This window comes from Fusarium oxysporum, chromosome 4, assembly GCF_000149955.1.
Source record: "Fusarium oxysporum f. sp. lycopersici 4287 chromosome 4, whole genome shotgun sequence".
In the NCBI taxonomy this organism is placed as follows: domain Eukaryota; kingdom Fungi; phylum Ascomycota; class Sordariomycetes; order Hypocreales; family Nectriaceae; genus Fusarium; species Fusarium oxysporum.
In genome coordinates this window covers 2,665,611-2,687,860 of record NC_030989.1, presented here as the reverse complement: position 1 = coordinate 2,687,860, position 22,250 = coordinate 2,665,611, and the positions used below count along the sequence as shown (strand labels likewise).

General features: G+C 50.4%; 7 protein-coding genes across 8 annotated transcripts; 5 read left to right on the top strand and 2 right to left on the bottom strand.

Annotated features, from left to right (window-relative positions):
• Window positions 1-61: 61 nt before the first annotated feature.
• Window positions 62-1,285, top strand: FOXG_03820 (uncharacterized protein). Its single transcript, XM_018381693.1, has 2 exons — window positions 62-259; window positions 304-1,285. The coding sequence occupies exons 1-2, from the start codon at window positions 160-162 to the stop codon at window positions 1,152-1,154; spliced, it is 951 nt and encodes a 316-aa protein (XP_018238245.1). The 5' UTR covers window positions 62-159; the 3' UTR covers window positions 1,155-1,285.
• A 621-nt stretch (window positions 1,286-1,906) lies between these two features.
• FOXG_03819 (uncharacterized protein) lies at window positions 1,907-5,317 on the top strand. The gene is made up of 2 exons (XM_018381692.1): window positions 1,907-3,353; window positions 3,400-5,317. The coding sequence occupies exons 1-2, from the start codon at window positions 2,291-2,293 to the stop codon at window positions 4,491-4,493; spliced, it is 2,157 nt and encodes a 718-aa protein (XP_018238244.1). The 5' UTR covers window positions 1,907-2,290; the 3' UTR covers window positions 4,494-5,317.
• Window positions 5,318-5,905: 588 nt separating this feature from the next.
• Window positions 5,906-10,790, top strand: FOXG_03818 (F-box and WD-40 domain-containing protein CDC4). Of its 2 annotated transcripts, XM_018381691.1 has the most exons (3): window positions 5,906-7,221; window positions 7,298-9,943; window positions 9,995-10,790. In XM_018381691.1, the coding sequence occupies exons 1-3, from the start codon at window positions 6,877-6,879 to the stop codon at window positions 10,100-10,102; spliced, it is 3,099 nt and encodes a 1,032-aa protein (XP_018238243.1). In that variant the 5' UTR covers window positions 5,906-6,876; the 3' UTR covers window positions 10,103-10,790. The 2 variants fall into 2 exon arrangements, with proteins under 2 accessions (XP_018238243.1, XP_018238242.1); XM_018381690.1 differs by having other exon boundaries at window positions 6,074-7,221; window positions 7,298-10,679.
• A 109-nt stretch (window positions 10,791-10,899) lies between these two features.
• Window positions 10,900-14,241, top strand: FOXG_18665 (uncharacterized protein). The gene has a single exon (XM_018398802.1). The coding sequence runs from the start codon at window positions 12,073-12,075 to the stop codon at window positions 14,101-14,103; it is 2,031 nt and encodes a 676-aa protein (XP_018238240.1). The 5' UTR covers window positions 10,900-12,072; the 3' UTR covers window positions 14,104-14,241.
• Window positions 11,178-11,552, bottom strand: FOXG_03817 (uncharacterized protein; the record flags this gene model as incomplete). The annotated part of the gene is made up of 1 exon (XM_018381689.1): window positions 11,178-11,552. The coding sequence occupies one exon, from the start codon at window positions 11,550-11,552 to the stop codon at window positions 11,178-11,180; it is 375 nt and encodes a 124-aa protein (XP_018238241.1).
• FOXG_03816 (uncharacterized protein) lies at window positions 14,112-16,415 on the bottom strand. Its single transcript, XM_018381688.1, has 3 exons — window positions 15,665-16,415; window positions 15,348-15,614; window positions 14,112-15,302 (listed from the first exon to the last, which is right to left on the bottom strand). Exons 1-3 carry the CDS (start codon window positions 16,072-16,074, stop codon window positions 14,759-14,761), a joined length of 1,221 nt encoding a protein of 406 aa, XP_018238239.1. The 5' UTR covers window positions 16,075-16,415; the 3' UTR covers window positions 14,112-14,758.
• Window positions 16,416-17,879: 1,464 nt separating this feature from the next.
• On the top strand, window positions 17,880-21,868 carry FOXG_03815 (uncharacterized protein). Its single transcript, XM_018381687.1, has 2 exons — window positions 17,880-19,863; window positions 19,916-21,868. Exons 1-2 carry the CDS (start codon window positions 19,807-19,809, stop codon window positions 21,425-21,427), a joined length of 1,569 nt encoding a protein of 522 aa, XP_018238238.1. The 5' UTR covers window positions 17,880-19,806; the 3' UTR covers window positions 21,428-21,868.
• Window positions 21,869-22,250: the final 382 nt, after the last annotated feature.

The window sequence follows — 22,250 nt, the reverse complement described above, 5'->3', positions numbered from 1 at the left end:
AGATTTGCGAGGACTGGCATAACCCAACAATTGGTTGCTTACAGTACCCCTGTCGCCATTACATCCTCGGCTCATATGCTCATATCAAGGCTCAGAACATGAGCAAAAGCCCTCCATCAATCACGGTGCATTACAAAACGAAGAACAATTGAGAACAACATGTCAGGCTATCCGTCCCTAGGAGTGAACTCACGAGTCACGCAACAAGAGATGACTACATTCACAGTCAACCTCGATCAAGCATTTGCTGTTGGAACTGGTAAGCGCTTGTCCAATAGCTCACCTCATTGCTAACCGGCACAGTCCCCCATGGAGGCTATATATCGGCCATGTTCTTGCGCGCGGCGAGTATCTACCTTGCACCCTACGAGCAACCTGATACATTCGCTGCTCATTGGCATTTTCTTAGTGCCACGCATATCGGTCCAGCTGTGCTTGTAGTGGAGGAGGTTCGAAGAGGCCGGGCGTTGTCAATCCTCCATATTACGCTGTATCAAGAAGGTCTCTTGTCCGAGAGCCCTTGGATATCTAATAAGTCTAAAAAGAAGGTCGCGGCATATGTCACGAATACTTTGCTCAATGGTGAACAAGGCCTCAGTCTGCCAACTGGCTTTGAACTCTCTGCGCCGCCTCCTTCGGTCGACTTGACCAAGCTCGCAACAGATGAAGACCCCAATTGGGAGCGTTTACACATGGTTGTGATGGATGTAGCACCCATGATGCAACACGTCGAGTTCTACTCCCCCAAGTACAAACAAACACCACCAGCAAGATGGGATCTCTGGCTCCGCATGTCCAACAACGAACGCTGGACAACATGGGCACTCGGCTACATCGCTGACGTCGCGCCCGCACTCATAATCGAGGGCTACCGGCCAACAGACTTGGATGCACCAGTTCCTGAAGACAGATTTGCATTTGACAAGATCTTTTGGATGCCCACGGTTTCGATGAGCTTGGATGTCAAGAAAGCGTTGCCAAAAGAGGGTAAGGAGTGGTTGAGGATACGGATCAGTGCAAAGGTTATCAAGGATGGGAGGTATGATGCCGAGGTTATTGTTTTCGATAGGGAGGACGATGTTGTGGCGTTGAGTAATCATGTTGCGCTGATACTGGATGGGGAGAGGAACTGGGGACGTAAGGAGAAGCTGTAGGGTGGCTCCAATTCGACATGATACATAGTTGTTGACCGAGGTTTTTTAGGCTTGCGAGACCTGCCTCGGGGTAGAGTTAGGTGTGTTAAAATAGACAGTCGGCTACAATATTACACGTTCTGTATATCTTCAGTTCTATTGTCGTCCTGTGGCGAGCATTTGGATGGGCTTCTTTTACTCTTAAATTTTGGAGGGGGTTATCCAATAACCATTTGTACTTATGGATTCCACTTAAATCCGCTAGAATCAGCACCATCGCACCAGATAAGTATGACATTAAGATTGTTTTTGGAGTCCATGATCAATCGGTCATCGTTAAGCCTTCAGCTTCCCATTCTCATCCAATAATCCAGCCGATTGAGGCTGAGATGTTGATGCGAGCCGGGACGGGATGACTTTAGCGCCCGCTCCCCGCAATCAACCAACCATTCAGGGAGAAATCCGCTAAAGTTTAGGGCTATCAGCCGCAACGTCATGACGGGCCGCAACCCAACTCAATCTTAGACTCATAACCTGGTGAGGTAAAATTCCAATCAGAGCTTCCCTTCTCAAGGTTTCACTTTTAAACGCAGGAAATATGCATAAATCCGTGGTGATATTCCATGTTAAACCCGCTACCCAAACCCTTTTCTTCAAGATTACTTGACCTCCTGAGTTGAGGCCTGCAACGACCCTCGATGCGGCCACAGCCCCCAATGCTTCCAGCATCCACTCAATAAGCACTTGACCCAATTGAACCCTGGACTCTATAGCCCTGGTGGCATCCCCTGTCCTTGTTAAGAAAGCTGCGCGACTGCGAAGTTCAAACCAGGCTCTGCGCCTGTGGGTTTGTCCAGTTTGTTCTCCTTTCAACACTTCTTCAGTCTTTTTCCACTTTGTAACGATGACGACGCCTTGAACGACTAAATACGCCGGAATTGGTTCATGGCCGTGCGTGACGATCACTTCATGTCGTGTTGACCTCTGTCAAACTCAGCCTCCGAGCCCGCGACGAGCAAGGCCAGTGTGCCCATAGTTGATTGCTGCATTGTCCAGCGCTCTACAACTCCGACTAGCCGTTCTCTTACGTGGTACCAACCATCCTAGACCGAGACGAACGAACGAACAGGCCGAGAGAATATCGCAACCTCAACACCATGGCTGAAGCCGACCCCGAAGTCGTGGTGGCCATCGTGGCTCTCCTCGTGTCTTTGGTTGCTCTGGCAGCTACCTTCATGCAGGTCATGCAACAATACTACGCCTCTGCCGCAGGATACGCTCAATGCAATGAGAAAGTCATGGGAAAATGGGCACTCACCAAAACCCGTCGCTTCTCTTGGGACGAGCTCCGTTTCGAGGTCGAGTTTGAAGCTCCTGTGATTTTCGTCTCGCCCCCAGACAACCAACATGGCCCAATTCGCGGAGCAGAGATATACTTTCTAGATGGAAGTCCCGAGAGTCTCGAAAACACGTGGTCTGAGCTGGACATCAACCCAAGAGAGGAATATGCCAACAAGACGAAACGAGAGCGTATCCATACTGCTGATAACGAGCGAGCTTCATGGACATTACTTCTCAGCGCCGTACAGCGTATGGAGCACGAGTCGGAGAAGTGGCAGAAGAGTCAATACGAGGGCATGCATAAACAAGTTGGGCCTCCCAATGCGCAGACACAGCACCACGATCTTCCTACCAACCCTCCTAGCTTATACGATGCACATACTATGACAGTAGCTCTTCAACGGAAACGTAAAAGCTGGGATACAATGCCCGCGACTGTTCTACGCCCCTACGCGACGACGACGATGTGCCATCTCATCGAGATGTTGGCGGCTCTGGGTATCTACTGGAAAGAATTCGACCGCAAGCGTGAGCGTTATCGTGCCGAAGGCAATGGTTTTATGGTCATTGGCGAAAAGGTCACTGATCTCGGTTTAATGTTTACCTTCAGTATTTACGGGAGGAGTCGCTTCGAAGCAAATCGAGTGATTCCCGTTGACCAGGTCAAGGAGCTTTGTTTTGGCTATGTGTCGACTATTTACAGCGTGCTTTTGGATCAGCGACGCCTTCGATTTCCTGAAGATGATCCAGAGAACTTGGCTTTCCTTCAGCTGGCGACTCGCGAGGAGATTTCTCAGACTCTTATCCGAATTGGATGTAACAACAATGCTGTCCGTGCTTTCCAAGATGCTGGCAAGCATACATCGCATCTGTTTCCTGGTGGGTTTCTTTGCCTCGCTGGATATACATTTACTAATAGTTTTAGTCTCCTTCGAAATCCTCGGTATGCTGAGTCGTACTTTTCACATCAAGAACAGCATGTTCACCCATATTCCCAACCCAACATCAGATCGCTGGGATAAGCAGTCGGTGTCATTAGTCAAAGTGATGGAAGCTTACGAGGACCTGGTTCCGACTTCACTGCCCGGAGCCCGTCGAAACCCTGTCATTATCGAGAAGATTAAGAAGCATGTCGACCAAATTCTAGCCTTCAACAAGGACGAAAGCGTAACCGAGAAGATGTGTACCCTCAAGGCACTCCACGAAGCCATCGACGATTGCGATCAGATCTTGACAGCCAAGGAACCCAGCGGCACTGTTACCCCTTTTGCAGAGCAGTTGGGCATCAAGGTTCATGAGTCCGAGGTACAGAAGAAACGACGAGAAATGGTCCAAGATGTTTTGCGATCGCACATTCAAGAAGTTCTACGTCTATTGAATGACGGGGAAGACCGTTCGTCCGATACGCAATCTCTGCACGCTGAATGGAGTCCGGCTACACCACACACACGACAGGATGGACAGCCTAGAGTTGCGCCCATCGGATTCGAGGACATGCACGAAGCCAGTCCTGATGAGCGGCAGCACAAGTTTTTGGAAGTTTACTTTCACGTTATTCGTGAGAAGGTTATCCCTCGTGCTGCCCGTTCAACAGATCGCAGAACGAGCCTTGTTGGTGCCCCTGCAGGGTACGGTTTCCGCCGCGCAGGCACAGGTCGTACCCAAGCATCCAGCATGCGTGGTATTGAACGGGCGTCCTCGCCGCCTCCCCCCATGCCAGCCCCTCGTCTACAAACCAGCGTGGAGAACATTCCTCTTGGACCCATGGCCAACGGCCGTCCCTCCATGTCTAGCAGACCTGGTAGTGCTGTGAGTGATGCGTATTCGTTAGCAAGTGAGCAACCTAGACCTAGGCTCGAGGCTGCTTTGTATGAACAGGAGGTCTCGCATGATGATGTTTGGTGCACGCTGATTTTCCGCATGATATGCTGGTTAATGTTGCACGACTTTAATAAGTTGGATGTACAGCTGAGTAAAAGTGAGCTATTGGGAAGCCGTATGCCAGTTTACATATCATGATACATTGGATGAGAGTCGATATTTGGAAATGATTGGATGTTAGCGAGGGCTTTGGATTAATATCATGATAACGGCGTATCATGCGATCTTGGGGATACCACAAAAAGCGAATGTCAGCGATATCTGGTTAGCACATCAGTTTACGATGAATCACAATACACTCATCACGGAGCGAATGACCCCTGAATCAACTAAAAACTCACCGTCTGTTTCAATACATGATCCAACATTCCTCAACCGCATCATGATGGCCCAGCTCTAGAATCGGCGAATCGCCCAACAAAGCCCCGATCGGGCCACCCCCGCATCCAATGTCGGTACCCGTCCGGTACAGGAAATCCGGATAAGCCGACGGGAGGCCTGAATTGGTAGGCTGACTAAGTCCGAATCGGAGAGCACGTGAGGTTGGATCGGGGGGTGAGATTTTTACAATGTGGCGAGGACTCGGCGGTGACCGTGGATAAGGATTGGATGGCCGGGAATGGAGTCGGCGAATGGTGGATGATGATTTATCATGGAAACATTGAGTTAGGAGAAGGTTTGTTGTGAATAAATTCAAGAAGGGATGGGATATAAACAAGGGGCGTCAGGTAATAAGCCGCAGAACCTCGGCCAGCTGAAAAACATGATCGAGTATCCAGAGTAGAGAAAAGGAGTTGCTACTACTGTACATTATCTCCTATTTTATTGGACTGCTCCCTTGGATCAATCTTGATCCTATTTGGGTTATCCCTTGACGGAGATAAGCATAACGATAGAAGCTGCATAGAACCCAGTATAAACCCAATTCATTGTTTCGTGTAATTGATCCATTCCCATAGACGCCCCCAATGTTCCAGTGCCATTGTCAAACCCTCCGGGTTCCAACACAGACGTGGAGATATCACGTGAGGTTGCAACAGGCAACCTGGGCTGAATACCATCACGGGCCTTGATTTCCAGCACGGAGGATTCAGTGGGACTTGCTAGTCTGGAGCTCGATTTGGACCGTGGAAATCCTGTTGCGAATCGACCAAGGCGTCAAATTAAGTTTCAGGGCTGACTAACTCTCAGAACCTGTCCCGGGCCTCCATTGTCTTGAATTCATTCCAGCATCCGTCGCGTCGCCGGAGCCGTGGTTCGGCCGTAACCGTACTTGTCGTAGGGCCAGGTTCGTTCCGGTTTGACCAAGGCAACGCACGCTTCGAATAGCGTCTCGCTAGACCGGGTAGGTAGGCATGGGCGATGCACAATCACCAACAGACAGTCCCTTCCTAATTCCCTATTTCGAACTCCATCTGCTGCTGTGATGAGGTTGCAACGACGTGCATAAAAGTACCCTTTCTCACGATCACCTCCAAAGTCGTATTGGACTCGTGCGGAGAGGTACTTTAACTCGTCCGGTGTCATGTTCCCCTTCCCCAAAGACGACCGCGTTTTCACCCAATCACGGTCCCTGTGACACCGGCTAGACCCTGTCCAAGTCTTAGGAAAGCACGCAGGGCCAACCAGTCTACAGCCAGGCTATTCCCCAATGGGCCTAGCTGTGAAAATGGAGAGTCCATATCCACCTTGGCCCGAGAACCAGAGACCAACAACTCCTCCGTCACATCAGCCTGCACCACATCTTCTCTCTCACCAAAGCCTCGTCAGCAAACGAAGCCCTTTCCCCCCAAGACAGAAAAGGGCCAGAGACACAGAATCATACGGGCGACGGTTTCTTTTTTGTTTGCTTTTGCCCCTTGTTACTTCGTGTCTCGTTTTTCTTCTTAATTATACTCGTTTTCTCTTCACCCTCCTCGCCACACTCCCTTGTACACTCCCCTTGCCTCCCCAGCCTTGAAGTGCACGCGTGCTCGCTCAGTCAGATAGCCTTACGACCCTTCGTTCTGCCGCCCTGGCTTCCGCGTCTCCATCAGCTTCGATCTACTGCGTTTCGACCGTGTTGTCCCCTTTCCGGTCTCGGGCCTGAGGCTAGCCTCATATCGAAAGCCCTTCGCGTCCGTTGTCGATATCCGTCCCCCTTGTCGACATATCTCAATAACGGCCATATTGTCACAAAATTTGCCGGCACTACCAGTCTTCCCATTCGATCAAGTCCAGAGAGTCTGATGCCAGTGGAGTAAGGGCTCGAAAACACCAAACCTTCGAAATCTGGCCGTTAGACAACCTTAAGTTTCGCTTAAGCATCTACATGTCCGGAACAAAACCACTTTCTCCTCTTTCGCGTTTCTTGTTCCCCGCGCAGCTTAGCTGTTCCAACAACACATCTCTGATACTACGAGCCTTGGAGCTCCGGAACCAGTCTTGATACTGATCCCATCAAGACTGCTAAATCGGAACTCGTCCCTAGCCTTGTGCATTTGACGGATGAACACAAACACACACAAACACCGGCCGCATCATGACACCATCCCCCACAACTAGCCAGGCTCTTGAGCCTCGTCACCCCAAAGCTTCACAAACAGTATCCGTCAACATCTCCGAGGGGACTCAGAACCGCTCCCGCCGCTTCCAGCTCGAGGTGAGCGAGTGTGTCGAGACTAAGACTGTTACGACCACTACTCGTCTCACGCGAAAGTTCCCTCAGGTCTTCGTTCGTGACCCTGTACCTCTGGAGAACCTAGACACAAAAGAGTATCCTCTCGCTATGAAGCCTACTCCCCCTGAACTGATCCGGTTCTCGTATAACATGCCAAGTGCTATTGAGACTGACGATGAAGTTGAAGATGAACCGATGGATCATCAGGTTAGTTTTCACGTTATGCTCCCCACTTACTGTCTGCAACTGCTATGAAGAACAGACCATGCTGACATATACACAGTTATCTTGCAATTCTCGTTCTACCCCCACTCAACTCAAAACTGAGTCCCCTCAAGAGTCCAACCTCGGCCGGGTACCCAAGCATCGATCACAATCTCCCTCAGAAGGATATCCTCGCCGTTCCCGCGCTTCTAGAGCCACCACTATAGATTCCCCCGAATCTTCAGCACCCACTTCGAACCCTCGACGACCTGGTCGCTCCATTCCCCTGAACGCCGTATCGGATAAACTTCGTCGCTCCATTGCCCATAATTCGAATCGACAAGGAGAGAGGTCATCCAGACCTTCTGGGGGCTTCCTTGCTACTCCCGATACTTCAGAAGTCGTTGGTGCGGCTGAGAGATCAGCTCACCGACGCTCGTCACACCATGAACGAAATCAATCACCCGAAGCATCTTCCTCGGCTGTCAGCCCTCATTACGAAGCCACCAGCCCTGTAGAGAGTGATTCACATACTGTCTTTAGCAGCAATGTCGCTACTCCACCAATTACTGATGCTGACGCAGAACCGTTCGCTGATGCTGATGGATCTTTACAACAACCTATCCGTCCCTTTAATCCCCGTCCCAGTATCGATGTCGTTGCCGCCCAAGATGCTAGTCTTCCTAGTCCCAGACTGTCGCCTACCTTGGCAGCCGCTCAGCTACATACTGCCGATGACGATGATGAGACACAGCCTAGCTTCCAGTCCTCGAACCTAGATCCCTCAAGATGGGTTGATGAATCACAGCCAATGGAAGATGATTCCTTGACTGCTCTCGTTCGTACTGGCCATTCCCAGGATGATTACGCCCTTGCTCGCACTGATGGTGCCCCTCAAGGTGTCGATTCGCTACAGGTCGTCGACACACAGACACTGCTCGAGGCATTCGACTCCATGAAAACCGAAATGAAGACATTCATGATGTATCAGTTTCTTCGCCGTTGTCCTCGTCCGACCCTCCGCGTTGTGGCCAACGCTGTGAACCCAGCACTCAAATGTGATTTCTTACGACAGTTACCCCTGGAACTTGGATATTCTGTTTTGTCTCATCTCGATCACCGAGATCTTTGTCGAGCTGCACAAGTCTCAAAGCACTGGCGAAACATTGTTGATCGTAATGAAACAGGGTGGAAGGAACTGTTTGACAGAGATGGCTACACCCTCCCACCTGGGGAACTTCAGAAGGCCATTATCCAAGGTTGGGGCTGGCAAGATCCTGTTGGCGCAAATGGATACGAAAAGGATTTGAGCATGCGAACCCGGTTGACTTCAACTGAGCACGAGCTTACCCGGACTCTTCGACAAGAGACAGCCTCCAAGTCTCGGGCTTCCAAGCGCAAGCGAGCGATCAACACTTATTCGGCCGAGCGATCTAAGCGACGTGCCAGTGCGCAGGAAGCCGTGGCTCGTGAAGAGAACAAGTCGCAGCCCGAGGCCCGCCAACACAAGTCGGAAGGACCACTGTCTGCTGCAAATGCTGCCGCTACAGCTGTCCCTGATCCCCAGCTTGGACTGCCCAGTCTTCGCGAGCTTCATCTATACAAGTCACTTTACCGCCGTCATCACATGATCCGTAAGAGTTGGACCAGCGGCGAGGTTAAACCTGGCCACGTCGCGTTCGCAGCTCATCCTCGTCACGTTATTACGTGTCTCCAGTTTGACGAAGACAAGATCATTACAGGTAGCGACGATACACTCATCCACATCTACGATACTAAGACGGGCAAGCTCCGCAAGAAGCTTGAAGGTCATGAAGGTGGTGTCTGGGCACTACAGTATGAAGGCAACATGCTGGTGTCTGGCTCTACTGACAGATCTGTTCGCGTCTGGGATATCGAACGTGGCCTTTGCCAGCAGGTATTCTACGGGCACACTAGTACTGTCCGTTGCCTGCAAATCCTGATGCCCACCGAGACTGGGAGAGATTCCAGTGGACAGGCCATCATGCAGCCCGAGAAGCCTCTCATCATCACCGGCTCCAGGGACAGTCAGCTCAGGGTCTGGCGACTTCCTGAGGTTGGGTCCCGTCGATATATCCAGACTGGCCCCCCAGCTCATGAGTCCGACTGCCCTTACTTCATTCGAGTGTTGGCCGGACACACGCATTCTGTTCGCGCCATTTCCGCTCATGGTGACACCCTCGTCAGTGGCTCTTATGACAGCACTGTCCGGGTTTGGCGTATCAGCACCGGTGAGGCTCTCCATGTGCTCCATGGTCACTCTCAAAAGGTTTACTCTGTCGTCCTCGACCATGAACGCAATCGTTGTATCTCGGGCTCGATGGATTCGCTGGTCAAGATCTGGGATCTTGCAACTGGCGCGTGTCTGTACACTCTCGAGGGACACAGTTTGCTCGTCGGTTTGTTAGACCTTCGCGATGAGCGATTGGTGTCGGCGGCGGCCGACTCGACTCTTCGTATCTGGGATCCAGAAAATGGCAAATGCCGCAATACTCTCATGGCGCATACTGGGGCTATTACCTGTTTCCAGCACGATGGCCGGAAAGTTATTAGTGGCAGTGAGAAGACGGTCAAGATGTGGGATGTCCGAACTGGCGAATGCGTTCAGGACTTGTTGAGCGATCTCAGTGGTGTTTGGCAAGTCAAATTTGACGAACGACGATGTGTGGCTGCTGTCCAGCGTGATTCACTCACCTACGTCGAGGTATGTTACAGCGCAGATAACTTAAGAGTAACAAGTACTAACATGATCCAGATTCTTGACTTTGGAGCTGTCCGAGACGGCAAGCCACCAGAGGAACTTGGAAAGCGTATCCTTCTCAACGAACCTGAGGTTCGCGCAATGATTGAGGAAGAAGCTTAATACATCACATTACGGATGAATGGATGACGGACCACGCATATAGGCAATATGTTTTTTTTTCGCAACGGGTTGTTCTACACATGGGCAACTGATGAAACAACGGCGTTGAGGTATCGTACATTTACGCATAAACAACACACATAGTTACGAAGTACCAGCATGAACCGGGCGGGCAGGCGTTTGTTGCTATTGGGATGGATGCATGCATATACCTATTGTTTTTTATTCAGAAGTTGATACATGTCATGGAGGCTCAGGGCAGACAGAGGTTCAACCTTTTGTCTCGCGATGAGCTGAAAGATATATGAACAAAAGCCATGCTTAGGGGGCTCAGCATGCAATTATAGGAGTCAATGAATTTGGTACACTTTATCGAGTCTCAGTCTGTGATGTTTGTGAACGTTGGCTCATAGATTCCGTGGTGCGGTCGTGTTCCGCTGATGGTGATACAGGCTACAGAGGATCCTGGCCATTTGAGATCAACGAATGAAGATCGAAGGATTTCTGGGTCGAGTGTGGAGATGGACTATCGCAAGCATACAGGGACAATTGCACATTTTACAGTTTTGACATAGAGAGCCGATTAGTATAAAAAGGCTGTTAATGATTTTGTGAAGGGTGGAAATAAGCTTGTTCGTTAAACAGTCTGCGTTGATAACTTTAAGGCCAAGTCCCGATGATACCGAGCTGAAAGCAAGGGTCCAGGCTGACTTGCTTGTGATCCTTGTTTGTAGGTTACAATAAAAAGCGCGCATCTGATATGATCAGATCTGGAGGCAATGCTCCGCGAAGTAAGGAGCCTAGGGGATGCATCCTAAGGAACGAAAAAGACTAAAATGGGATTCTTTTCAGACACGCTACAAGTTTTAGACCAGGGCGTCAAAATAATCTGGTCTAAAGGCCTACCGAGATATACTAAACTTACCTAAAGGTTGATGAAAATGGTCTCTGATCGATAATTGCCTCATCTGGTCAGATCAGCGCAGGGCGTGATCGGGTTTTATTGTAACCCATCTACATCTGACGTGGGGAGGGTATTTAGGCAGTCAGGGCCCCTCATTCCCTGGACATTGTGTTACTCAAGGTTAAAGAAGTGATACAATGGCTTGGTTAAAGGATTTTGTTGGTAAAGTGGGAGAGGAGTATAAGAAACAGGTTCAGTTACAGCAGCAGCAACAGCAGCAGCAGCAAAGGCAGAGAGAGTCGGGGTATTATGGACAAGGAACAAGTCGAGGATATCAGCAGGGCGAATATCAGAGAGGTTCACCTCCAGGATGGCAACAGCAGTATCAGGCTGGGCAGCCCCAGTATCAACAACCTCAGACTCAGTACCAGCCTCAATCACCGCAATATGGGCAACCTCAAACGCCACAGTACCAACCTCAGCAGCAACAATATCCCCCTCCGCCATCACCATATCGTCCATCGAGCGCTCAACCCTCTCAGACATCTTCACAGCCTCACATCACGCCGCCAGCAACACAACCAGCTCCGCAAACTTGTCCTCAGAGTTCATATCCCCCTCAAGCACACACCCAACAGCTCGAAACCCAATGGCGTGAAGCAGAGCGTCTCGCAGCGCACTACAAAGCAGAGTATGAAGCTCAAATGAGAAAGGCTACAGAAGATCTCGCCAACATGAGAATTGAGCAAGAGAAGCAGGCTCAAGAGCTAGAGAAGTTGAGAGCTGAGGAGGCGAGGAACTATCAGCTTGCGGAGGATGAAGTTGTGAGAGAACAGCAGAGGTTGTTTGATGAGATACAGAGGCAGAGACAGGAGGGGGAGAGACCACCGTTACCGCCGAGGATCAATACGGATGTTGAGGATGTGCGCCGCCTTTACCGAGAAGACCTGTTTCTACAGCTGGGAGTGTGAGTTCTGCACAAAGACCAGTATCGTATGCAGCTCCGCCGGTTCAGAACTCATACCTTTCGCCACAGAGTCAGACACAAGTGCCCTCTAGTCCTTCAATGGGCTATATACCACCACCTCCTCCTGGACCTCCTCCTGCTCAGGGTACGACTCCGATTCAGCCGCAGTCTGGTGGGCATTTGTCGCCTGCTGTCGTGCCTCCTGGGCAGGCTTCGCAGCAGACACCATACTTTCCTCCACCACCGCCGAGCCCTCAAGCACAACCTTCTCCTAGAGTTCAGGAGCAGGCAAGTCAACGTAATTCGTATCACGCACCAGCTCCAGCAAGTCCTCAGCCGCAACAGGCAAACATTCCATCATATCCACCACCACCACCTGTTCAAAGTCCACAACAACAACCTATCGCTGCGCCAAAGCCTCCTCGCGTCAGAACCCCTGAGCCAGCACAGCTGCATGCCTGCGGTGCAAAAGCAGGCCTCGAATGCTCAGGCTCACTAATATCCTTCCCCCAACACTGGTTCTATCACGCTGCTGTACCAGAGTTCGTCATTTGTGCTCGCTGCTATGTAGATCTTATCTATGACACCAAATTCGGGGACTCATTCCGAAAGGTCTTCTACGACGATGGACACAAGCGCAGATGTCGATTCAACACCAGGCGTATCAAAGATACATTACTCCCCGAAGCTGTTGAGTCTGGTAGACTTGATAAGCTTACCGAGTTTATGAGGAAGAGAATGAGTATCAAAGACTGCAGAGAACAGAACATCACCGAGGGAGAGTCATGGTACAAAGCAGCTGACATTCCAAACGGGACAATCTGCGAAGCTTGTTTTGAGGATGGTCTAATAACTTCGTCGTTTGCCAAGTATTATCAGCTCTTACCCAACGAAGGCGGTGCTTATTGCGATCTAAGCGTATGGTTCCTCAAACGCAAGTTCATGGACTATGCGAAAGAGAACAAATGGGCCCAATTCTGTCAAGAGTTCAACCAACGTGCACAAATACCGGAATGCCCCAAAATCGACACTATCAACGCCAATGAGCGTGCATGGTACAAGCCCGAGAACGGACCGAGTGACCTACAAGCATGTGCAGCGTGCTACCACGACTACTTCTATGCCTCTGAAGATCAAGATAAATGGCAGCAGGTTACTGGGGGAAACTTCCAGACCAGGTGTATTCTTGGACAGTTGAATCACATCATTCCAATGCATCAGGCACTGGATGATGAGGATAGAAGTCTCTTTTGGAATGCAGCGTGGGAAATGGACAAGTATCCTGTTTGCAACAGGGATGGAACGAAAGGAAGTTCGTGGTACACGCCGATCAACGATCCTCCCGGCTGGGGAATATGCGCGGCGTGTTATGAAGGCATCATCAAACCAATTGGAGGGGCACGATGGTTCATGAAAGACAACAGCACCAAGCCAGACGAATTGTATCTCTGCGGCTTCAGCTTGGGTCATCCACGAGCCGTTCAGGCTCTCGAAGCATATGTCAGCGCACGAAATTGGGGAGACAGGAAGCTGTTTCTTGACTGGACTGCGCAATGGGGCCATGTTCAACAATGTCCAAGGAAGAACTTCAGCAAGAATAGGCGATGGTGGGGATGGGGAGTCTTGGAGATCTGTGAAGATTGCTATGCTTCCTTTGCAAAGGGCACAGCACTCGAGCCTCGCTTTGCACTTACTGGAGTGAGAGAGCCAGAAAAAGAGCGTATGTGTGATATCTACTCACCGCGCATGAGAAGCCTCTACACAGAAGCTTGTAGAACTGGAGATTTAGAAGGTCTCTTAGCCATCGCAGAGCAAAGACATGTCGTTTACACACAGACAATCATGCAGTGCGAGCAGATCCTCAATCAGCAAAAGATAGCAGCCATGCAGGCACAGATGTTGGGCACACAGGGTACGTTTTATAAGAGCATGGGATGGGCTCAAGATGCTACTATGGGACATAGCTATACTGTTGGAAACTCGTATGCTGGGTATGGACATGCAAATGAATGGGTCATGCAGGGGTATTCGTACGATAGGCAGTCGAGGGAGGCTGCGGCGGAGGTCATGGGCGGAGGGCCTCTAATGAGGATACAAATGCTTGAGGCGAGATGGAGGGAGGTTGAGTAAAGAGTACACATGTATGACAATGCTCTCAATGAATAATGACTTTAATAGTAAACTTACACAAATATCAAGGTCAAATTCTGGTTCATAACTTTTCTCTGTAGCGTACATATATCCAACTTACAGCCCATTTTAAACGCCTAGAATACCAATTCCCAAACATCCAAAGTCGAAGTTCCCATCTTCAACCCCATCCACGACGCCGCCTTTCCAAGAATCAAGTATTTCCCATCCCAACTAAACGACGCCGCCGTGACAAACCCGCTCTGAAACTTAATCGTATACAGCACTCTTCCTGAGTACATATCACTTACATCAACGCCATCATCTGTTCTACAGCACAAGAAGCGACAGTCCGCTGATACAGCAATGGGCCAGCCCTCGCGTGTTCTTCGCCCGCTGAGGTTGTACGACTCGAGGGCTGCGGTGCCGTGATTCCAGTGGAACACCGTATCGCCCCATAACGAAACGATGACTTCTCCATCGGGTGACGTTCCGAGGAATACAGGTTTCTTCCAGGTATCGGTTTCGAGCTTGGCGATTGATGCGCGGGTTTCCACATTCGTTATGCGAATCGTGCCGTCGCGAGATTGTGTGATGAGAAGCTTGCTATCTGGTGTGAACACAGCGTGTGTAACCTCATCCATATGACATGGAATCACAACGCTAGCCTTGTTGACATTAGCACTGCAGTCCATGAGCCCAACCCGACCTTTCGTGCTTCCCACCGCAAGCCATTTCCCGTCCTGCGAGAACGCAAGTGGGCTTTCCACCAGGGCCATTTACAAACCGGGATTTTTCGTCCATTGCTGTTGCACCAAGGTAAACAACCCGGTTTCTTAAAGTTGATACCATCATGACTCGCCGCATTGAGGCCTTTGCCGTCTTCCTCGCTAAGATATGCCCACTGACGACCATTGCGCGAGAAGATCATGTTAACACCGTGCTGGTTTTGGAGACATGAAACTTGATTGGCGCTTGTGTCGTAGAAGCGCGTAGGAGACTCGAGGGTTGAGATCGCGATTGTGGGGGCGTTGTGGCGAGATACATACGCGGTTTCGACGACTTCATGGTTGGAGAGTTCTTTCTTGGCGAGGTGGCGGAGTGAGATGCGGAGCGGTGTTTGAGAGGTTATACCGATGGCATTGTAATCCGGAATAGGCGGCTCATTCGTTTCTGAGTGAGGAGACGACGCAATTGTTCTGACATGTTAATATACTGAGAAATATTTGTGAGAGGGGACGTACTCTGGATTAGCGATGCTGCTGTTGCTGTGGTCTCGACTCTCTGCGTCATCAATTGGTGGTGGAGCAGCAGATGAGCTTTCAGAGATGAAGTCCTGAGTAGCGTCGATAAATTCTGTGATTATGGATCGTTGGCTCTCAACTCTAGGGTCTTCGCTGTCTGACTCTTGGAGGAATCGTGAGCGGATAGTTGAGGCCTCTTGTAGAATCTGAGAGCTGCTGTAGCCGGGAAGTTCTCTCTCACCATCATGAGGCTGAGAATTGATAGCTCTGTGATAATGTCAGTGAACATCTTATGAAATGGGATGAAGTCAACTTGCAGTAACACACAGTCAAGCCCTAGACTCATCGCACTTCTCAAACCCTCAAGCAGCTTTGCAAACGGCGACAGCCTCTCGGCAGTATGTTCCAACCAAGAGGGCGTCCTCTCCTCTGCCGTCCTTCCCGTATCCAACGCGTCATCCGCCTCCTCCAACAACTCCCCAGCCTCACTAACAACCCCCTTGATCGCCTCATCCAACCTTCCCGGCAGCGGCGCGCTTCCGGACTCCAGAGCCTGGGCGTTGTGATGCAGCAGCCTCGCTACCATCTGCAGCTCCGCGAGCTCCCGGGACAAGCTAGCCAGGTCCAGCCTCGCCTGTGGATAATACGTGACGAAGTTTCGCAGACCGTCTACGACGTGTGTCGTGGAGGTCTGCAGTGCGGTGCAGAGGGAGGATATTGAGGACATGATTTACTGATGTGATGATGTGAGGTTGCGTTACGAATGCCGACGGTGCGGGATAATTTGGTGGAGACACTACGGAGATCCGGAATTGACGCGGGGAATTGAATTGTTACTTGCTTTTTTCAATGGTTGATGATTAAGATATTAGATGTCATATCTATGATTGACATAGGGAAATTGAATCGAATTGGGGCTTTAGAGACTGAACTGGGATGACATGACTGTCCGTGATCTGGGCTAAGAAAGATCCGGGGCTCGATTAGCTGAATGGGGTGATTGAGTCGATGAAGCAGGGATTGCGTTTTTTGTTTTTTGTTTTGTTTTGTATATTTTTCGTCTGGGTGGCTGTAACGAAGCCAAATCTCCTACTGGAGCAAAAGACGTGCTGAGCTAGCTAGGTACAGGGAACCCCGCTTCCTTCACCATCCAGCATACCAAGGCACAAAAGGCGCTGTTTTTGTCAAGCCCGTCACCCGTCAGCGGGTTCGGGGGCAATCTGTCAAATTTTTCCACCGACCAGAATTCTCTCACGCATCGCTACATCTGCTGATGCAGTCCACAATCTCCAGTAACCAAGTTGTAGCTCGTAGTCGACTGTCGTGGCGGCAGGGAAAAACCTTGGGAAGGGATCAGAGGCCGGCGGTGCGGCTTGCCTTCAAAGGGGAAAAACCCATCGCAATCGGCGTCGTTGATCGGGAGGATGTCGCTACCGATGCCACGGGCACCGTCCTCCGATATCTAAGGCGTTCTGGTTCTGAGGTGCCGCCATTAGATCCGACAAAGGTGTTGTCAGAGAAGGTGAACTCTCCAAAATTCCTTCTCTGAAAACTGCTGTTAGGGAGCCGATGGCGTCCCCGCAGTATTGTGTGGCCGAGTAGCCCGTAGAAAATCCCGCTCCTAACAGTGCACTAACAGTGCGTGCCAAGAAAGAATTTTTACAGGGGAGAGTTGCAGGGATTGCGTAACTTCAACGGTATCAAGTTATAGGGTATCTACTCTGCTACTGTGTTAAACGTTAAAACACAGCATCTCCGGCTATTGCAAGTTACCCTCTCAATGAGAACTGTAACCTTCACAAAGCCCTCATGACTCGGTTCATATCGGAACTCGTCTTGACTTTGAGTATTACCTACGTATTTGCCAAGACAAGCTCAAGTTTGCGGGGTGAAATCTTGGGGACCCCGACAATCGGACCAGAGCCTGACGTTGACTGACAACTCAAGAAACATTAAAAAAAGCCACCACAAACAGGATGAGCTATTGAAATAAAACAGAGTCGTAATGAACCACGACACGAGACATCAAGTGGAGCAAAGGTCAGCAATTAAGTACAACATATCCCGTCTTGAGGCCTTCAACGCAGTTTTTCCTGTTTATTTCACTCAGGCAGGTCTAGGGTGAGCCAAGCCCGCCGATCAGTCCCATACCATTCGGAGGAGCAGGATCTGCCACGGGAGGGCTAACTAATGATTGCTTTTCCTTTTTCTCCGTAGGGGACTAGCCTGGGGAGACTGCCACATGGCATCGTCTGCTTCAATCCGAGCATAGCATGTCTGTCTGTCTGTTCTTGGGTTGGCTTGTTGTTATCGACCCATGTGTTTCTTTGGGCAGAGACGAGGTATTATTTTGAGAAATTGTGGCAGTGAGCGATTATTCGAGCTGAGTATGAATGAGACTTTGCTTTGCCACAGGCTTATGTGGCCTTGACAAAAAAGATATCTGATGATAGACTCATCTGTAAGCATCTGACTACGAGTCGAGACCGTGGGGAGTGTGACAAGGCCAGCTGAAAGACAAGAGAAGAGGAGACTAACTTCAGCCACAGAAGTCGTTGGCCAAGTGTGGCTCAGCATTGATTGGGCTTGACCTTAACTTTCAGATTCATGCTCTCTTTCATCCCCGTGACCAACGCAAGAGGGAACATCCTGGCAGGCTGGCAGCACAAGATCGACAGCCCAGCATAACCCTTCACATCTCGTCTCGTACGGAAACGCATCCCCGCATGCCGGACCAGCCATCTTCTTTTCTTCTTCTCCCAGGTTCTCCTGCTTCTAGTTCCTCCCTAATTGTCGGTATCGAGACTAGATACTACCTACGTAGGCGGGCAGGTCAACGTCGCCCTGTCAATATTTGATAGGGTGCCAGACAAACCACATGTGTGATGCGAATTGGCGCGCGCTGGGCCTTAGCGGGCCTCGAGAGGGAACGAAAAAAACAGGGATGTGCCCTGTTGGGATTCTATGCACAGGCGCCTGACGAAGGAGGTGGGCTCTTGGACCAATCGGCAGAGACTCCAGGTGATGGAGGTGAGACGATATGGGCGTCAACTTGCGAGAGAACTGGTATGAGAGGATGGGACTGTGATTTCGGTATCGTGTTGGAGATTCAGGTTTGAGTCTACAGTACAGTAACACGATATGTACCGAGGAAGAGAGTTTTTGTGAGGATGCAGCGTTCGTCATACCGTAGTGTTCAAAGATGGACGGATGATTGAGTCAATATCTTGATCACATCTTTCAATCTCCATCTGCAATGCGATGCGGGATCCAACTGTAACACGACCTCATCATCGTGCAGCTTGTCACACTCTGGGCCTATTCGCTTACAGCTACTGTGCCTGAGAATCACTATCAGCCAGTCGCTCTCGATAGTCCATCCAGTTCAGTTATCCCGTCACTTAACAGCCCAACCCATCCATCCCTTCCAATCCATGGTCTCTGCCGCCTTGGAACAAACTCAAACCGATGTACCGTACCTATCCTGTTGATGTGAATGCACCTTCTGCATGTCTATCTGCCCACGGGGGATTTATTTGATTTGATACATTCTAATTCTGTATCACCACTTATCAACCCCTTTTCCCCATCCTCTTCCTTTTTCTTTATCCTCTCTCCTCTGTCCTACTCTTCAAATCTGGGATTACCCTGCCCTCTACTCCCGGTTTTTCCTCACCGACAAATCCACCGCCTCCAACAAGCTTAGCTTTTCCACTTTCACCTGTTTTCCCCTCCAGCTCCAGCTCCCTCCCAGACAGACCCTTTTTTTCTCGTCCATTTCCATCAAGTGGACCGAACTCTCTGTTCCCCGGCGCCACCGCCTAGAAACTAACTTACGTGCTCCGTCTCTCGAGCCACAGCGAGCTAGTCCCCTGCAATTGAACCCCCGGAGGCCGCTGTACCACAAGCTCTGGGCTACCTCTTTCAGTGGTTATACCGGTACAAAGCAAGGAACCTGACCGACCTCATATTTTTTTCGGATTACCCATTTCTCATCTTTGTGTTCCCCCCGCCCACTTTTTTGATCTCTCAAACTCAACCCCACTGCGGATCAACCTCAGCTCATCCATTCCCACCGCGGGACCGGGAAAGCGTGAATCATTTATTCCATCGCGCTCCCTATTTCTTGTAAAGGGGATCCTAGTCCTTGATCGGATCGTATCCTTCAAGAACGGGCTGGGCGTTGTTCGTGCTTGCCCTTGTCCTTGTATCTACCTTACCTACCTCGTCAACTTCGTTGCGGTCTGAGTCTGTCGCATTGGCAAGCATCAGCTCCTTATATTGTCCTGTCTTGTCTGTCTATCTCATTACGAACCAGAGATAGACATTTCGACAGACAAATAGAGAGAGCTGGCCTCCTCACTTCGACATATATCCCGCGCATCTACAGCTCTTGCTCTCACCTCGTCGCAGCTTTGCGACTTAGAGCAGGACTACGAAACCTACACCGCTGCCCAACATGGCGCTCGAACAGACAATCACCATTGTTAACAACTCCGGCAAGATTATCAAGACCGTCCGTTGTCCCTTTGCGCTTGCGCTTCCCAACCTTGGCTAACAATTCCCAGGGCAAGCAGCTCTTTTCCATCTTCAAGGAAGCTCAGGGCAACTACAAAGACAAGAAGGCCGAGATTAAAGCCCAGCAGGGTGTGCAGCGCTCTCAATCCTTCGACGTCAATGCTCAACCTCAAGCCTTTCCTCAACAGCAAATGTACATCGACGATGACCGCTCCCGATATTATCCTCCTCGCGCCGGCGACCAGCGCAGCGAAGCCGGCTCGCAACGCAGTCGCCGATCGCGAAGCGTCCACTCGCGACACCCCCGAGAGGACTTTGCCAGTCGCCGTGCGCTGACTCTTGACAACCTCGAGAGACACACCGAGATTTCCGCCACAGCTCCCAGCAAAGCTCCCACCCGAACTGTATACAAGGAGATCCCCATGGAGCTTGCCATGCCCCAGCGCGCCATGGCTCCCTCTGCCTACGGCGCTGGCCCTATGGTCCCCCGAAACCGATCGACCGGAGAACTAGTACAGATGAGGCCGCGCAAGGAAATCGACATGGACCTCGCGTATGGAAGCGTTCCTCCCGATCTGAAGGACCGCACCGATCTGGACCCGCAATACGTCGATGAGAAGCAGGCCATGGGTCTTGTTCACCGCGTCGAGGGACTCTTAACCGAAGCCAAATGTATCCACCATTCGGCTACAACCACAATGGCCGAGCTCCAGAAGAACCCAGACCACGCCGCGGCCGTTGCGCTCTCGCTTGCTGAGTTGTCAAAGATGGTCAAGAAGACATCGCCCGCTTTTCTGGGTCTTCTCAAGAGTGGATCGCCAGCTGTCTTTTCTCTCTTATCGTCCCCGCAATTCTTGATTGGCACGAGTATCGCTGCTGGTGTCACGGTCATCTGCTTTGGAGGATGGAAGATCTTCCAGAGAATGAAGGAGGAGAAGGCGGCGCGGGAGGCCTTAGCTTATGACGGTGTTCCTATGGACCGACCTGCACCTCTGCGAACCCAGAGCGAGTACGGTGTTGAGTATGGCCCAGGTGTTGACGAGGCTCTCATCCTTGATGACGACTTGAGTTCAATTGAGACTTGGAGAAGAGGCATTGTGCCATATGGAGAGGATGAGAGTGAGGTCGACATGGAGCTTATCACACCCTTGGCCGACAGGGAGACAAGAAGTCGCTATGGAGGAGACGATTTCGACACAAAGTCCCGCCGAAGTACAAGAACAAGTAAAACACATGAGAGTTCCCGAAGTCACAAGACTCACCGAACAGACGACAGCCGCCGTAGCCATCGCAGTCACAGGAGTCGTCGTGATGATGACGACAGGAGTACCCGACGTGAGGATTACGCAGAGAGCATCGCCGACAGTGAGCGTAGCCATCGCTCATCAAGGAGTAAGCGTTCCGAGAGGATCGAGACGAGGTCAATCGACAGCCGAAGCAGCCGACGAGACGACGAATCACAAGTCACTGTACGACCCAAGGTCAACCGCAACAACAGCAACATGCTCAAGGCCCTCTTCAAGAACAAGGAGAAGAAGGAGCGCTCACTCGTCATGGCATAACAATCTCGCGGGATTTAATACCCCCTCATATTACACATTTCCATTTCATCTCTTTTTGCATATTACCCTGGCGCATTTCAAAGACCGGTGGATGCCAACATCTACGGTAGACGAGACAAAGATTTACATTACATTACGGATATTTTCCTCTTTTCAAGTACAGATCATGGATGGGCGAAGAAGAATGCCCTTCCCACCAGCGATTTATTCCCTTTCGTTTTTTTGGTTGTTTTTCTTTTCTTTTTTATTTATGAATACTATGAAAGATGCTCTTGCACACGCTTGAGTGGAGGTGGAATTATTGCATGACGCACGGAAGACAGATGACGGAGCTGTTTGCATTGGGTTGGGATTTTGGGAAGAGTTGTTTGTATTTAGGTAGCCCTGAGGGGTTGTATATCAATACATGAGAAGCCGATGCTTCTTATTTGGATTGTTAAATTGTGTCTTTCCAGAGATTGTGAAGTTTTGTCGTGCCCTTTTGATGATATCAGGTTTGGTGTGGGGGGGTTGTAAGCGAGATGTGAAGTGTCACCATGCAGATTGACGACGGATGCGTTGGCCTCGCTAACATGCTTGCATTGCGTGACTGTTGCTTCGCCGCAATTGGTAAAAGAACAGCATATGGTTGATTGCCTTTTCCTTTGTGATGTTTACTATAGTTTGGTCCAATCATCTTGACTATAGTGGTGTTGAGCAAAGATTGCCGCTTGCCGCGATGTTGTCCATTGCTTTCCGAAACCCACCGAAGACCTCACAGCCGAAAGCAAGTTTGGACAAGCTAGCTTGCCTAAAGTACTTGGTGTTTTAGTAAGAGCGAGGA

Bases quoted from the DNA above. Each gene is read 5' to 3' on its own strand.
- FOXG_03820 (XM_018381693.1), top strand. From the start codon at position 160: ATGTCAGGCTATCCGTCCCTAGGAGTGAACTCACGAGTCACGCAACAA. The intron at 260-303 runs GTAAGCGCTTGT...TAACCGGCACAG, and splicing joins AGCATTTGCTGTTGGAACTG to TCCCCCATGGAGGCTATATA.
- FOXG_03819 (XM_018381692.1), top strand. From the start codon at position 2,291: ATGGCTGAAGCCGACCCCGAAGTCGTGGTGGCCATCGTGGCTCTCCTC. The intron at 3,354-3,399 runs GTGGGTTTCTTT...TAATAGTTTTAG, and splicing joins TACATCGCATCTGTTTCCTG to TCTCCTTCGAAATCCTCGGT.
- FOXG_03818 (XM_018381690.1), top strand. From the start codon at position 6,877: ATGACACCATCCCCCACAACTAGCCAGGCTCTTGAGCCTCGTCACCCC. The intron at 7,222-7,297 runs GTTAGTTTTCAC...ACATATACACAG, and splicing joins ATGAACCGATGGATCATCAG to TTATCTTGCAATTCTCGTTC.
- FOXG_18665 (XM_018398802.1), top strand. From the start codon at position 12,073: ATGGGCTATATACCACCACCTCCTCCTGGACCTCCTCCTGCTCAGGGT.
- FOXG_03816 (XM_018381688.1), bottom strand. From the start codon at position 16,074: ATGTCCTCAATATCCTCCCTCTGCACCGCACTGCAGACCTCCACGACA. The intron at 15,615-15,664 runs GCAAGTTGACTT...ACATTATCACAG, and splicing joins GGGCTTGACTGTGTGTTACT to AGCTATCAATTCTCAGCCTC. The intron at 15,303-15,347 runs GTACGTCCCCTC...TTAACATGTCAG, and splicing joins AGCAGCATCGCTAATCCAGA to AACAATTGCGTCGTCTCCTC.
- FOXG_03815 (XM_018381687.1), top strand. From the start codon at position 19,807: ATGGCGCTCGAACAGACAATCACCATTGTTAACAACTCCGGCAAGATT. The intron at 19,864-19,915 runs GTCCGTTGTCCC...AACAATTCCCAG, and splicing joins CCGGCAAGATTATCAAGACC to GGCAAGCAGCTCTTTTCCAT.